Below are 12,251 nucleotides of genomic sequence, written 5' to 3' on the forward strand. Positions count from 1 at the left end.
TTGAGAATTCCTTGGACTGCAAGGAGATCCAACCAGTCCATTCTGAAGGAGATTAGCCCTGGGATTTCTTTGGAAGGAATGATGCTAAAAGCTGAAACTCCAGTACTTTAGCCACCTCATGTGAAGAGTTGACTCATTGGAAAAAGACTCTGATGCTGGGAGGGATTGGGGGCAGGAGGAGAAGGGGACGACAGAGGATGAGATGGTTGGATGGCATCACTGACTCGATGGACGTGAGTCTTGGTGAACTCTGGGAGTTGGTGATGGACAGGGCGGCCTGGCGTGCTGCAAGTCATGGGGTTGCAAAGAGTCGGACACGACTGAGCGACTGAACTGAACAGTAGCTACTTCTAAATCAGAACACTTGTAATCCTGGGTCAGCCTCATCTCCTCTCAGGATTGTTGTCTTTCTCAGCATGGCAAAAAAACCCCCCAAAAACCAAAAAACAAACCAACAAACAAAAAACAGGGACTTCTCTGGTGATCCAGTAGCTAAGAATCCGAGCTCCCAAAGCAGGGGCCTGGCTTCCATTCCTGGTCAGGAAACTAAATTCCACATGCCACAATGAAGAGACCGCATGCTCTAACAATGATCCAACAGGCGGCAATGAAAATCTCGCGTGATACTGCGTGCCACAACGAAAACCCAGCGCAGCCAAAACAACAGCCAAAGTTTATTACAGATATAATACACACTTATTGCTGGGAACTACAGACCAGCAAAATAGAAAACAGAAGTGGTTCATAATTCCCTGCTAACTGCTAAGTCACTTCAGTCGTGTCCGACCCCTAGCGACCCCATGGACTGCACCCTACCAGGCTTCTCCGTCCATGGGATTTTCCAGGCAACAGTACTGGAATGGGGTGCCATTGCCTTCTCCGTCATAATCCCCTTACCTCAGAAAAACAATACTAACATTTTGATACCAATTCTCCTCAGCAGCTTCCTGTCAGAGGGACCCTGTCCTCTTCGCTTACTAACTAGCCCTGTCCAGTTACACATATTAACCTGGCGGGAAGTTACTTATTATTTATTTTTTCTCTCTGGAGTTGTTTCTGGAGGTCGGTTCTGTAAATTTTGTTGGGTGAGGGGCATAGATTTGAGAGACGGACTGAAGTTGGAGTTGTGCTTAGAGTTGTTTTTCAATGTGAAGTGCTCACCTCCTAGCTTTGGGGGCAAAAAGTATTTCAAGCCTTGTTTCTTATGGCATCTGTATTCAAGAACTGGTCGTGTCATTTGGGGTTGTTTTACCTCAGAATTTTTTAGCGCTGGCCACTTTTCGTTCCTTTGAACGGTAACAGCTAGAACTCTGGTGACGACTGGAATTGGCTTTGGCCGTGAGACTTTAATTTGTAATGACGACTGGTGGCTGTAGGGGGTGGCCGTCCCTCTCCGGCGCGCGCTCCCTCCGGGTTCAGGACTCTGGTCCACATTGGAGAGGGCAGCTCCAACTAGAGAAGGGCGGAGTTGGCGCGAGGCGTCGGCCCGGGCCTGCCGGCAACCAGGCAACAGGGGCCTTAGCAACGGGGAGGGGGCGGGACCTAGGGAGGAAGTCCGATTGCCGCTAAATCTCGCGAGAGTTGCGTTTGCGCGCGAACTCTAAGTGCGAGGGTCCCGGGGTCTAGTTGCGGCTGTTGGCGAGGTTTGGGCCTCTGGGAAACGCGACAAGCCCACCGGCCACCATCATCACTCCGTTATGGAGACCTCAGCGCGCAAGCAGCAGCAGCCTGATGCGGCCAAGATCAGAAACCTGCCCTGGTAGGAGGGGGCCTGGCTGCTGCGGGGAAGGGGATCGGCCGCGCGCGGAGGCGGTGGCCCGAGTGAACAAGTGGCCAGTCCCCAGTCCGACCTCGCCCCGCCGTCCCCAGACTTGAGGCCGGGGTGGAACCACATAAGTTCACCTCCCCTCAACTCCCCAGTCCTGCTCCATTCTATTTATAACTAGTTAGGTCTCCCTTCACCCATAACCCTGGGCCCCCTTTCCTGTTGCGGAAGAGGAAAACGGCCTCCCCACTTGGGTGGCAACACGGGGGTTCGATCCCATGTCTTCTGACATTGCCTTGGCCTCTGTGGCAGAATATTCTCTCTTGCCAAAATAGTCTGTTCTCTCGGTGCGATTACTGGTCACATTCTAAGCTAGAATAATGATGATGATGATGATAACAGCACTTCCTAGTTAACTTTCATTTCAGTGATTTCGTTACACGCACCCTATTAAATGTTGGAATTTTGCAAAGACCCTAGGAAGAAGGCACTGTTATTCCAGCTTTACCAAAAGGCTAAATGACTTGCTTAAGGTCTAGAGTTGGAAAATAGGTTTGGATTTGAACCCAGGTGGTCCAGATTCAGAGCTTGCACTCTTAGCCAGCCTGCTTCCACAACTGTGTCTCAGTGTTGTTTTAAAGACTGATGGGATTTGGCTTGATTTTGAAAAACTCTTGTTTCTTTTCAAAAGTTTTCAAGATAATGAGTTCGGTTTGTTATTACTATAGTAAAAATACATAACATGAAATTTACAGTTGTAGCGATTTTAAAGTGTACAGTTCTGTGGTGTTAAGTGCATTCAGACAGTTCTGTGGTGTTAAGTGCATTCAGAATGTTGTGTGATCATCCACTATCTAGTTGCAAAATTTTTCATATACCTCAAATGGAAACAATATACCTGTTGGCAGTCACTCCCCATTCCCCTCTCCTTCAGCTCCTGGCAACCACTAATCTACTTTCTGTCTCTGTGAATTTGCCTATTCTGGATATTTCATGTAATTTGAATCATACAATATGTAGTCTTTTGTGACTGGCTTCTTAGATCAGCAATTCATGTCCTTTATTGCCAAGAACATTCCACTGTATGGCTATACCACCATTTATTGATCCATTCATCTGTTAATTTATATTTGGATACAGGTTCAATTTTGGATTAACTTTAGGTGCCCATCCAGGTTGAGATTATAGGCAGATAGCTGGAAAGGTGAAATGAGAGCAGTTTTTCAGCATTATTGACATTTTTAACCAGATATTGGAGGGGGGAGCATGGCCACGGGGATTAGCCTTTGCATTTCATAATGTTTAATAACTTCCCTGATGACTATCCACTAGATGCCAATAGCACCTTCCACCCAGTTTTGACGGGAAAAGTCTGTAGATATTATCAAGAGTTCACTGGAGGACAAAATTGCCCCGATTGAGAACCACTGGGTTACAGGTTTTTGTAGCTCTCTCTTCTTTTAGGTAGGATACGTATGAAAGGATTCTTTTGCACATAACAAAATATTCTTGCCTTTATATATGTTGTAATGCATGCTACATTGTATTTTAGGGTTGAAAAATATCGGCCACAGACACTGGATGATCTCATTTCTCATCAGGACATCTTGAGTACTAGTAAGTATCCATGTGTCAGTGGCTGGTATCCTAGTTGAAGGACCTGGATATATTTCTTAGGGATGTTGTTTCTGCTGTAATAACTTTAAAGAATCTGATTAAGCTCTTTGGGATGTGGCTTTGACAGCTGCATCCTTCAGATTTTTCATTCCTGCCCACGCCCTGGATTTGAACATAGAGTTGAAGTAGATTCAGTCCAACTCTGGCCCGCAGTGAATGAGGCGACTCTAAGACTGATAGCATCTCTCTTTTTCCCCCCATCTTCAGTTCAGAAGTTTATCAGTGAGGACCGCCTGCCGCACCTCCTTCTGTATGGTCCTCCAGGGACAGGAAAGACATCCACCATCCTGGCCTGTGCTAAACAGCTGTACAAAGATAAGGAATTTGGCTCCATGGTCTTGGAGGTAAATGAGAGGATTACCCTTAACTTTCAAAGAACTCTGGTCTCTTATTTTTAGTTCTGCTAGTTTTGTTTTCCAAGTTAGTTGCCGTGCTGGTGGTTGGGAAAGAAGCAGATGTACAATATTTCAATTCACTTTTCCTATAATTGACATTTTTGCCTGGAGATTTTTGGTGTAGCTAGAGGGCAGTGGTAGGGCCAGGTGTTTTTGTTTGCTGTTGCCAACTTTTACTCAAAACACTCAGGGGTCACTTGGTTGCTAGCTGTCTCCCATGTGCCCTTCTGCATGTTGCTCCACACTGTTCTTGTCCCAGAAGACTGGGCTGTGTTGCCAACAAGCTCTCTTGCCCTCTGGCTCCTATTGGGTTTGGCCCATAGGGGCCCTGGCAGGAGTTGGGGGAAAAATGATGCCTGGTCCAGCCCCGGGTCACCACATTACACAGATGGACAATGTCCCCTCCCACAGGGCACAGCACCCAGCATTTCCCCAGGAGCCAGCACCACTCCCCCAACAACCCCTTAAGACTTGGGAGTGGTAATGGGCCCCAGTAGCCCGTAAGGTATTGCATAGCTCTTGTGGTTTCTCCCACACCTCATAAGCACCTTTTAAAATCTCTCTTCATTTAGTTCTCTTCAAATTACTGAATTTGAGTGTGCTGTCTGTTTACTGCTGGGACACAACTGATCCACTTAGATTATGGAATTCTAAATATTGTCTATTGTTAAGAAAAAAAATGGTTTAACTTACTTTTTTTGTTATAGATCTTAGAATCTTGCTGCTACCAAGATTCTTAATTGTTCTTACTTCAGTTTATTAAAAACTTGTTAACTTCTGGGTTGCTCTGGGTTGTGGTAGCTAAAATTAGTATCATTCTGCTCCTGCCTAGGGTGCTATTCACTGTGACCAGACCAATTAATTATTCCTCCAAAGCATGTCAGTGATTGTCCTCAAAAGGGAGAAGAAAGATAGTCATTGGCCTTTCAGAATATAGTGGAATGATCTAGTGAGCTGTGAGTTTTAAATATAATTGCAATCTTTTTTTTAATGATCATCTCTTTATCTGTCCTTAGACCTAGAGACCTAGCTTGCTGAGCAGGACTGATAAAAAGATACATTAATTCATAGCACACTAATATGTTTTCTATTTATTCTGGCTTCTTTCATGTTTAGCTGAATGCTTCAGATGACCGAGGAATAGATATCGTTCGGGGACCAATCCTGAGCTTTGCTAGCACAAGGACAATATTTAAGTAAGAATTCTTTGCATGATTTCTCTCCCTAAAGATTTTGATCAGTGAGTTGAGTTTTTTAAATCCTCTCCTTTGCCAGTTTATAAAAGTGTAAGAAAAAGAGCGGGGAAGGCTTTGTCAAAAGCAGCCATGAGAAAGACATAAAGTATAGGAATGGTGGTAAGAAATACTAAAATGAAAATATTATCTAAATCTATTTGCAAGTACCCTGGGGAAGCATTAGTTCCATTTTATTGGTTAACAGAGAACTGATTACATCATAAGACTGGGTGAGCTAGTTTGAATTTAAACAAAAATGAATTGAGATCAGGGTGGATAACTAGGATGGTAGTGAAAAAAGAGAGGAAAAGACAGGCAGAAGTAAAGGTGGTAGGGAAAAGGCAGCACTAGGATAATAGGATTCTGGGAGGAAGAAAGATGAAGGTGCCAGAGGACAGAACCTGACACAGAGGTTAGACCTCTGTTCCCTTTAAGAGTTGAAGGAGCAGTGGGGTATTTGCTCTGTGTTACCACAAATGTCTGCTTTGGTCAGAGTTCTAGGAGAAATGAACTTTGTGAGCCGGGGCCCAGTGGCACAAATGTGAAGGTGTAGGTTTGGGCCTGGAAGTCACAGTGAGATTGAAGCAGCTTTTAGAAAGTACCACTTGTCTTCCCAGGAAAGGCTTTAAACTGGTGATCTTGGATGAGGCCGATGCCATGACTCAGGATGCCCAGAACGCCCTGAGGAGAGGTAAGGAGTATGGCCATGTACAGTGGTTGGTGAGGACAGCTCTAGAGGAGAATTAGCATCTTTGGACATGAGATAGGACATGGGTACTTTTCAGTTTTCATTCATCTTCTGACCCAAAGAAATTTCTGTATGCCTTTCACTGCATATCCCATCTGATGATCTAGACAAAAATCTCTGCACTGGGGTATTACCTCTTTTAGTAATTTAAAGACATAAACCTTTTGGGGACTCTTAGGTAATGACCAGACACTGGTGTTTTATCCTCCTTTTCCCTTGGGTTCAGTTTCAGAGTTGGGAATTTGTACTGATGGATGGGGGCAGGTAGGAAGTTGTTCATTTCTAAACTGCTAGATAGGCCTTTCTGCTATTGGTACCCTTAGATACAAAGGAGCCAGGAAAATAATACTAGAAATTTAGTTGCATCAGTCATGTCAGAAAGCTGACATGCTTTCACTTCTTGCCAGGAGAATGATTTGGCCAGGAAGGGAGAGTATGCTGTAATTTGTCAGTCTTAAGGGGCCCGGTGCAGGTAGTTTCTTTGCAAGGACATTCTTAATCTCTCATTAAGATTCTGCAGTGAACAGCTAAGAGAGAAGAGAATCTTTAAGAATTTTAGGGAGGAGTAGATTGCAGCCCATGTTTAAGGAGGAGGAGAACAGAATATCTTTTGGTCCTAAAGGCGTTGGCAGCCTTTCTGCAGCATCTTGTTCTGTTGAGTCAGTCTGGGCAGATCCCAGCGTGAGAATGTTGGTACAGAATGAAACTGATGTCTTAGGCATCTCTGAATTCAGCTTAATGCTCTCGAGAATGCTTTAAGAGTTTGAGACAAAGTCCACTGGAAAGTCTTCAAAAAGCCATTCTCCTCCCCTGCCCAGTAAAAGTTGGGGCATCATCCATCTGCCAAGTAGAATTTTATGCAAAAGGGAAGGAATACTGGATTTCACATCTTAATGGAGTAGAATGGCAAGAGCGCCAGAATCATGGCCAATCGTGGAAAAGGAAGCTTTTTGTACCGTCCTGTTCATCAGCTTGGGAAAGAATGGCTGGTCTCCAGGGACATCCTCTATCACTACCATAGCATCTCCACTTGTCTGCATTCTTGTTTTCTGTACCTTTCACATGACCCTAGAAAAGTGCAGGGTTTCTGGGTCCCTTGAAGAATCAGAATGGAAATGAGGTGGTTTTCTTTTCTCTTGCCAGTGATTGAGAAGTTTACTGAAAATACCAGATTTTGCCTCATATGTAACTATCTGTCAAAGATCATCCCTGCCTTGCAGTCCCGGTGTACAAGATTCCGATTCGGACCACTGACTCCCGAACTCATGGTTCCCCGCCTGGAACACGTCGTAGAAGAAGAGAAGTAAGTATGTTGAAAAGCAGGGAAGGGGGTGGGCCTTGGGAGACTGGGTGTTGGGTAAGGCGACTGGCTGGTATGTTTCAAGGTGATACCGTTTGTAGACAATTCAGGAAACCTGGCACAGGTTAAGCCTCCCTGTCTGTTAGCTGCCCTGGCATCTCACAGACATTCTTCATGAAAGTCATTTGGTTCTTCACTGGATTCCATCCTTCTCCCCTGGAAGCTGTCCCACCTTCTTCCTGCTCTTCTTTTGTTGTTGGGAACTGCACATTGCCAAGTCTCTTCTGCTAAGATGCCACTAGCCTTTCTTGACTAGAAGGGAGGGTCCTGAGTCATCACATTCTGTGTAATCAGATGCCAAGCAAGTAACCAGCCCGAGCCGCTGCTGTTGTTAACAGGTGCCTTGGCTCTGCAATTGCAGATCTCATCAGGACCCTATCCTCCCAGAGAACAGATTTCAAAGCTACCTGCGCAACAGAGCAACACTTGATCCCAGTAAGAGTCCTTCTAGACTTGAACTGGACTGTGACTCAACATGAGGCCAATGTCCCCAAAAGCCAGTGAATTCTGGAGTCTGTAGATCAGGAGAGTATTGTTAACTCCATCCTTCCCTTTTCTTTCTTTCATTGTTTAAATGCCTCGATCATCCCAGGCCGTCTTGTTCTCTCCATAAGCACTTGTGCTCTCAGGACCTCTGAATCCCTTCTGCCTGTTTCCTTTCAGAGTTGATATAAGTGAAGATGGGATGAAAGCGCTCATAACTCTTTCCAGTGGAGACATGCGAAGGGCTCTGAACATCTTACAGGTATGGCACCACTCCAAGCAGATCTCTAGTTGCTTTGGAATAGTTTTCCAAGAAAGACATGAGTAACAGTACAACAGAACTGGTAAAAACTTGATCTTGTTATATATTAAAGATGTACCCCCACCCTTGTGTTTCGATTAACTGAAAGAATAATTTGTTGCAAACAAGGGAGAGATAGGGAAGGACTCTGCAGCAGTAACATAGCTGACTGGCAGCGGCATCCTCCGGACATGGCCAGATCTTAGCAGTGTAAGAAGTACAGGGTTCGGCCTGTCGGGTACCTCCCCACCCCCACATTGCTGCCTCCGCAATTGCCTCCTGATCCGCCTGCAGCAGCCATGGTGATTCTCCCCCTCTGACTGCACAGAGCACCAACATGGCCTTTGGGAAGGTCACAGAGGAGACTGTCTACACCTGCACAGGGCACCCGCTCAAGTCAGACATCGCCAACATTCTGGACTGGATGTTGAATCAAGACTTCACCACGGCCTACAGGAATATCCTTTCTCTTGCCCTGCAGTCGGTGCATTAAGTGTCCAGGGTCTGAACATGGAACTCTTTTCAGCTCATGATGGAACACGATGTCTGTGGGTGGAATGAGTGCTTGTCTTTAATGTCACAGAGTTCTTCCTGAAGGGCCCTGACCTGGGTGTGGCTTGCAGCCGCTCCACTCACAGATGGGAGGGAAGCACTTAGACCTTGGGTAGAAGATGCAGTCATTTTCAAGATGTCACTGTTACTCTTGTTTTCCTGTAAAATTAAGAGCTAGGTGTAGTGATGTAAAGCCTTTTGGGGAATGCATTTGGTTCTATTCTCTACTAGACAGATACAACTGTTATCTTTCAGAAAACTCTTATTGGATGGAGATGAAAACAGAAAAATAAGAATTTGGGTCCAACATATGCCACTTCAGATGGAAAGCAACAGCTGTGTTGGGGTGAAAAGCCCTGCTTTCAAAAGTCACTCTCTACAGTGTTTGTCCTGGAACTTGGTCCCTTTGCCTTAACTGTTCCTCTCTAGATATCATGGAGTTAAAAACTCTGAAGGGGTTGGCGTTACACGACATCCTGACAGAGATACACCTGTTCGTGCACAGAGGTAACTCATGTTCCTCCCTGGTTCAGAAGCTATGTATAAAGCAGCATTCTTTGAGGTTGGGGGTGATTGGAGAGGGAACCTGAAGCTCCACTGTCCACTTTGGAAACAAAGAAACAGGAATGAAGAGGTGTAAACCTGGTCCCTCATTTTTTGTTTTATCTTGCTATTTAAAACCTTATTCTAAAAATACTCTTGACCTCTAGAATGCTGGGGGGAAAGAAGAAAAGAAATTTCTGAAAGGCTAACTTATGTCCTCCAAGGGTTCATATTTTAAAGCAAAAAGTAGGATATTGTAATTCGTATTTCTAAAAGGGTATTTTCCCCAAAAGGAGAGAGGGAGAAGGAAGATCTAGCTTCACATCAGCCAGAGTGGTCTCACCTAAACCATTTTAAGTTCCCCACTTGGTTGTATGTTATGTACAGAGAACTGCTTCTCGACCCTGGCCCATATACAACCCACCCCAGGCCAATCCAGTTAGCCCTTTGAGGGAGGACCAGACACTTGTGTCTTCCAAGCTCTGAGTGGTCTGCTGTTCAGCCTCATGGAGAAGCTCCTCCCTGACCTGCAGTCACCTGCGGACCGTCTGGTCCATGAACACTGGTTCTGCCAGTTCCTTTCTAAGCCGCTGGCTGGTGTGAAATTCTGCCCAAGAACATGGTTGGCTCAGGCCCAGCTCTGCACTTTGTGGACACTGAGAATGAATCGACCTTTAAAAATCAATCGTTTTTAAAACTGGGATAGCAAGTGAGAACTCAGCTTTGATGGTAACTTAGAGTGACCCAGCAGAGAAGGCAATGGCACCCCACTCCAGTACTCTTGCCTGGAAAATCCCATGGGTGGAGGAGCCTGGTAGGCTGCAGTCCATGGGGTTGCTAAGAGTCGGATACGACTGAGCGACTTCACTTTCACTTTTCACTTTCATGCACTGGAGAAGGAAACAGCAACCCACTCCAGTGTTCTTGCCTGGAGAATCCCAGGGACAGGGGAGCTTGGTGGGCTGCCGTCTATGGGGTCGCACAGAGTCGGACACGACTGAAGTGACTTAGCAGCAGCAGCAGTAGAGTGACCCAGTGGCTGACAGCATTATGGACGGCTCTTCCACCTTCTCATGATCACTCTGGAACCTGCTCATTTTTTTAGCTGCCCTACAGACTAAAAAAGAATAAAAACTTTGAAAACCTACACACTGTACTTCTAGAAGCATGGTGTCTCAAGATCTGTAGCTTCAAGAGATTAGTCTTATCTGATGTGGAAACTCATACTTGTCCTCTGTGATGTTTTTAACAGTAAATGACAGACCCCACTCATTTGATTTTTCTCCCAGTTGACTTTCCATCTTCAGTTCGAATACATTTATTGACCAAAATGGCAGACATTGAGTGAGTATTTATTTTCCGGTTTTGTTTTCCTGCTTTCCCTTTGTTCTTTGTTTCTACTTGTTTAGGATCAACGGTTTGGTCTAAATCATTCATACTTGGTGGAGTCTAGTTTTGGGTGGGATTACTGAACCAAGCGGGGGGAAGGGTATGAGCTGCTTTTTTAAAGCACAGGGATTAAGCAAGGACAGGTACAGCTCAGTTACATATTTGAGATAAAGGCCTCTCCATCAGCCTCGGAGGCCGGGTCCACCCTTGTTCTCCACGTGCTCTTGTTATTTGGGAGGTCTGCTTTAGTTCAAACATCTAGGTTGTTTGGGGACAGCCAGCTATCCAGCTGTTATTAAGGCATTTTGGCATATGAAAGCATATTGCAGGGAAAGTAAACATAAACTCAATTTTCCACTTTGACTGCTTCAGTAAACACAGTTATTAGCCCCCAGTGAAGCTGGCAGCTCTCATCTGAGTAGACAAAAAGCACTGGGTTCAAAATAGACATCCACATCAGCCAGCTCCAATTCACCATCACTGGTATTCACACGTACCAATTAGGTCACTTCTTATTGCTATACTGTGAATTGCAGTTTTACTTTGAGTAGCTGGGCACTTGAAAAGGTTGCAAGATAAATACCAGTGTCTTGCTTTATTGACTAGACCACAGAACCACAGATATGGCAAACCAAACTTCCCAGTGAATTAGGAGAAAGGAAACTTAATTAAAATCCTTCTCAATGCATTTTGTAGGTGAAGAAATAATCCCTAGTCACACGCATTTTGCATATTCACATAGAGCTTCAACAAAGTTAAGTTCAGATCACTGCTACTGGTAACAATTTTTAAAAAAATTTTTACTTTGAATCAGATTTATGGATGAATATTTGAGGCAGCAAAGAAAATGTCAGGGAACACAAAAGATTGCTGCCTGGGATGAATTTCCATTCCCTCCTTCCAGCCCTGCAGCCGACTTTAGGTCTGATTGCTATTGTTCTGTGGTCAAAAGGCAGCTGCCGTGCTATTCTCTCTCCTTACTTCGGTTTGCTTTCTTTTAGGTACAGACTTGCTGTTGGCACCAGTGAGAAGATTCAGCTGAGTTCCCTCATTGCCGCTTTTCAAGTCACCAGAGACCTGATTGTCACTGAGGCCTAGATGCTGGGGACCACACGCTGCCAACTAACTCTCAGGCCCAGAAGTGACAGGAGAGCAGGGGACACAAGTGAACAGCTGCCTGGGCTGGGTGTTTACACAGTCACCCCCACCTGTGTAAAATTGTTCCAGGCATGGATGGGCAGACATTTAAATACTGTTTGTGGCTGTTTGGAGCAGGGCTGTACAAAGCAGTTTTAAAGTCCAGCTCTCTTACTGCACTATGCGTGTGTGTCTTACAAGGGAACAAAGCAAAACCCATTTTTAGCCTTAAGGCTTTTACCCTTCAGTTGCTTGGATGATAGGAAATTGGCGTACCCTATTTGGAACATCAGGCTTTCAAATCTAATACGGCCCAAGTATCTTCCAACACAAGGTAAAAAGAACATCACCAAAGTCACGTTTGTAAATCTAATCTGTGCTATACTTTAAACAGGTGTTAATGGGTTTCTGGCCCAAGCCATTATGCTTTTATAAAATGAACTCAATTTTCTTCCTTTAAAACCTGGACTTTTTATTTTTGCTCTTGAAGTAGAATAATTGCTTGCCAGTTCCTAATTGTAGTGTGGACAGGAGAGAAAACGTTTGAAGTGATGCCACTGGGGCCAGAGATCATCCAACACTGACTTGTTTAACCCAGGGCACATGAGATGAAGCCTGACTAAGCCTGCCAGTGCTGAAAGGATTGGAACTCCTCGTATTTAAATA

General features: G+C 45.0%; 1 protein-coding gene across 2 annotated transcripts; it reads left to right on the forward strand.

Annotated features, from left to right (window-relative positions):
• Positions 1-1,570: 1,570 nt before the first annotated feature.
• Positions 1,571-12,191, forward strand: RFC5 (replication factor C subunit 5). 2 transcript variants are annotated; one of them, XM_005888307.3, is made up of 11 exons: positions 1,571-1,759; positions 3,318-3,382; positions 3,650-3,786; positions 4,954-5,033; positions 5,690-5,763; positions 6,964-7,123; positions 7,844-7,925; positions 8,293-8,422; positions 8,946-9,023; positions 10,349-10,403; positions 11,450-12,191. In XM_005888307.3, the coding sequence occupies exons 1-11, from the start codon at positions 1,698-1,700 to the stop codon at positions 11,544-11,546; spliced, it is 1,020 nt and encodes a 339-aa protein (XP_005888369.1). In that variant the 5' UTR covers positions 1,571-1,697; the 3' UTR covers positions 11,547-12,191. The 2 variants fall into 2 exon arrangements, with proteins under 2 accessions (XP_005888369.1, XP_070242217.1); XM_070386116.1 differs by lacking the exon at positions 10,349-10,403.
• Positions 12,192-12,251: the final 60 nt, after the last annotated feature.

This window comes from Bos mutus, chromosome 17, assembly GCF_027580195.1.
Source record: "Bos mutus isolate GX-2022 chromosome 17, NWIPB_WYAK_1.1, whole genome shotgun sequence".
Classification (NCBI taxonomy): Eukaryota; Metazoa; Chordata; class Mammalia; order Artiodactyla; family Bovidae; genus Bos; species Bos mutus.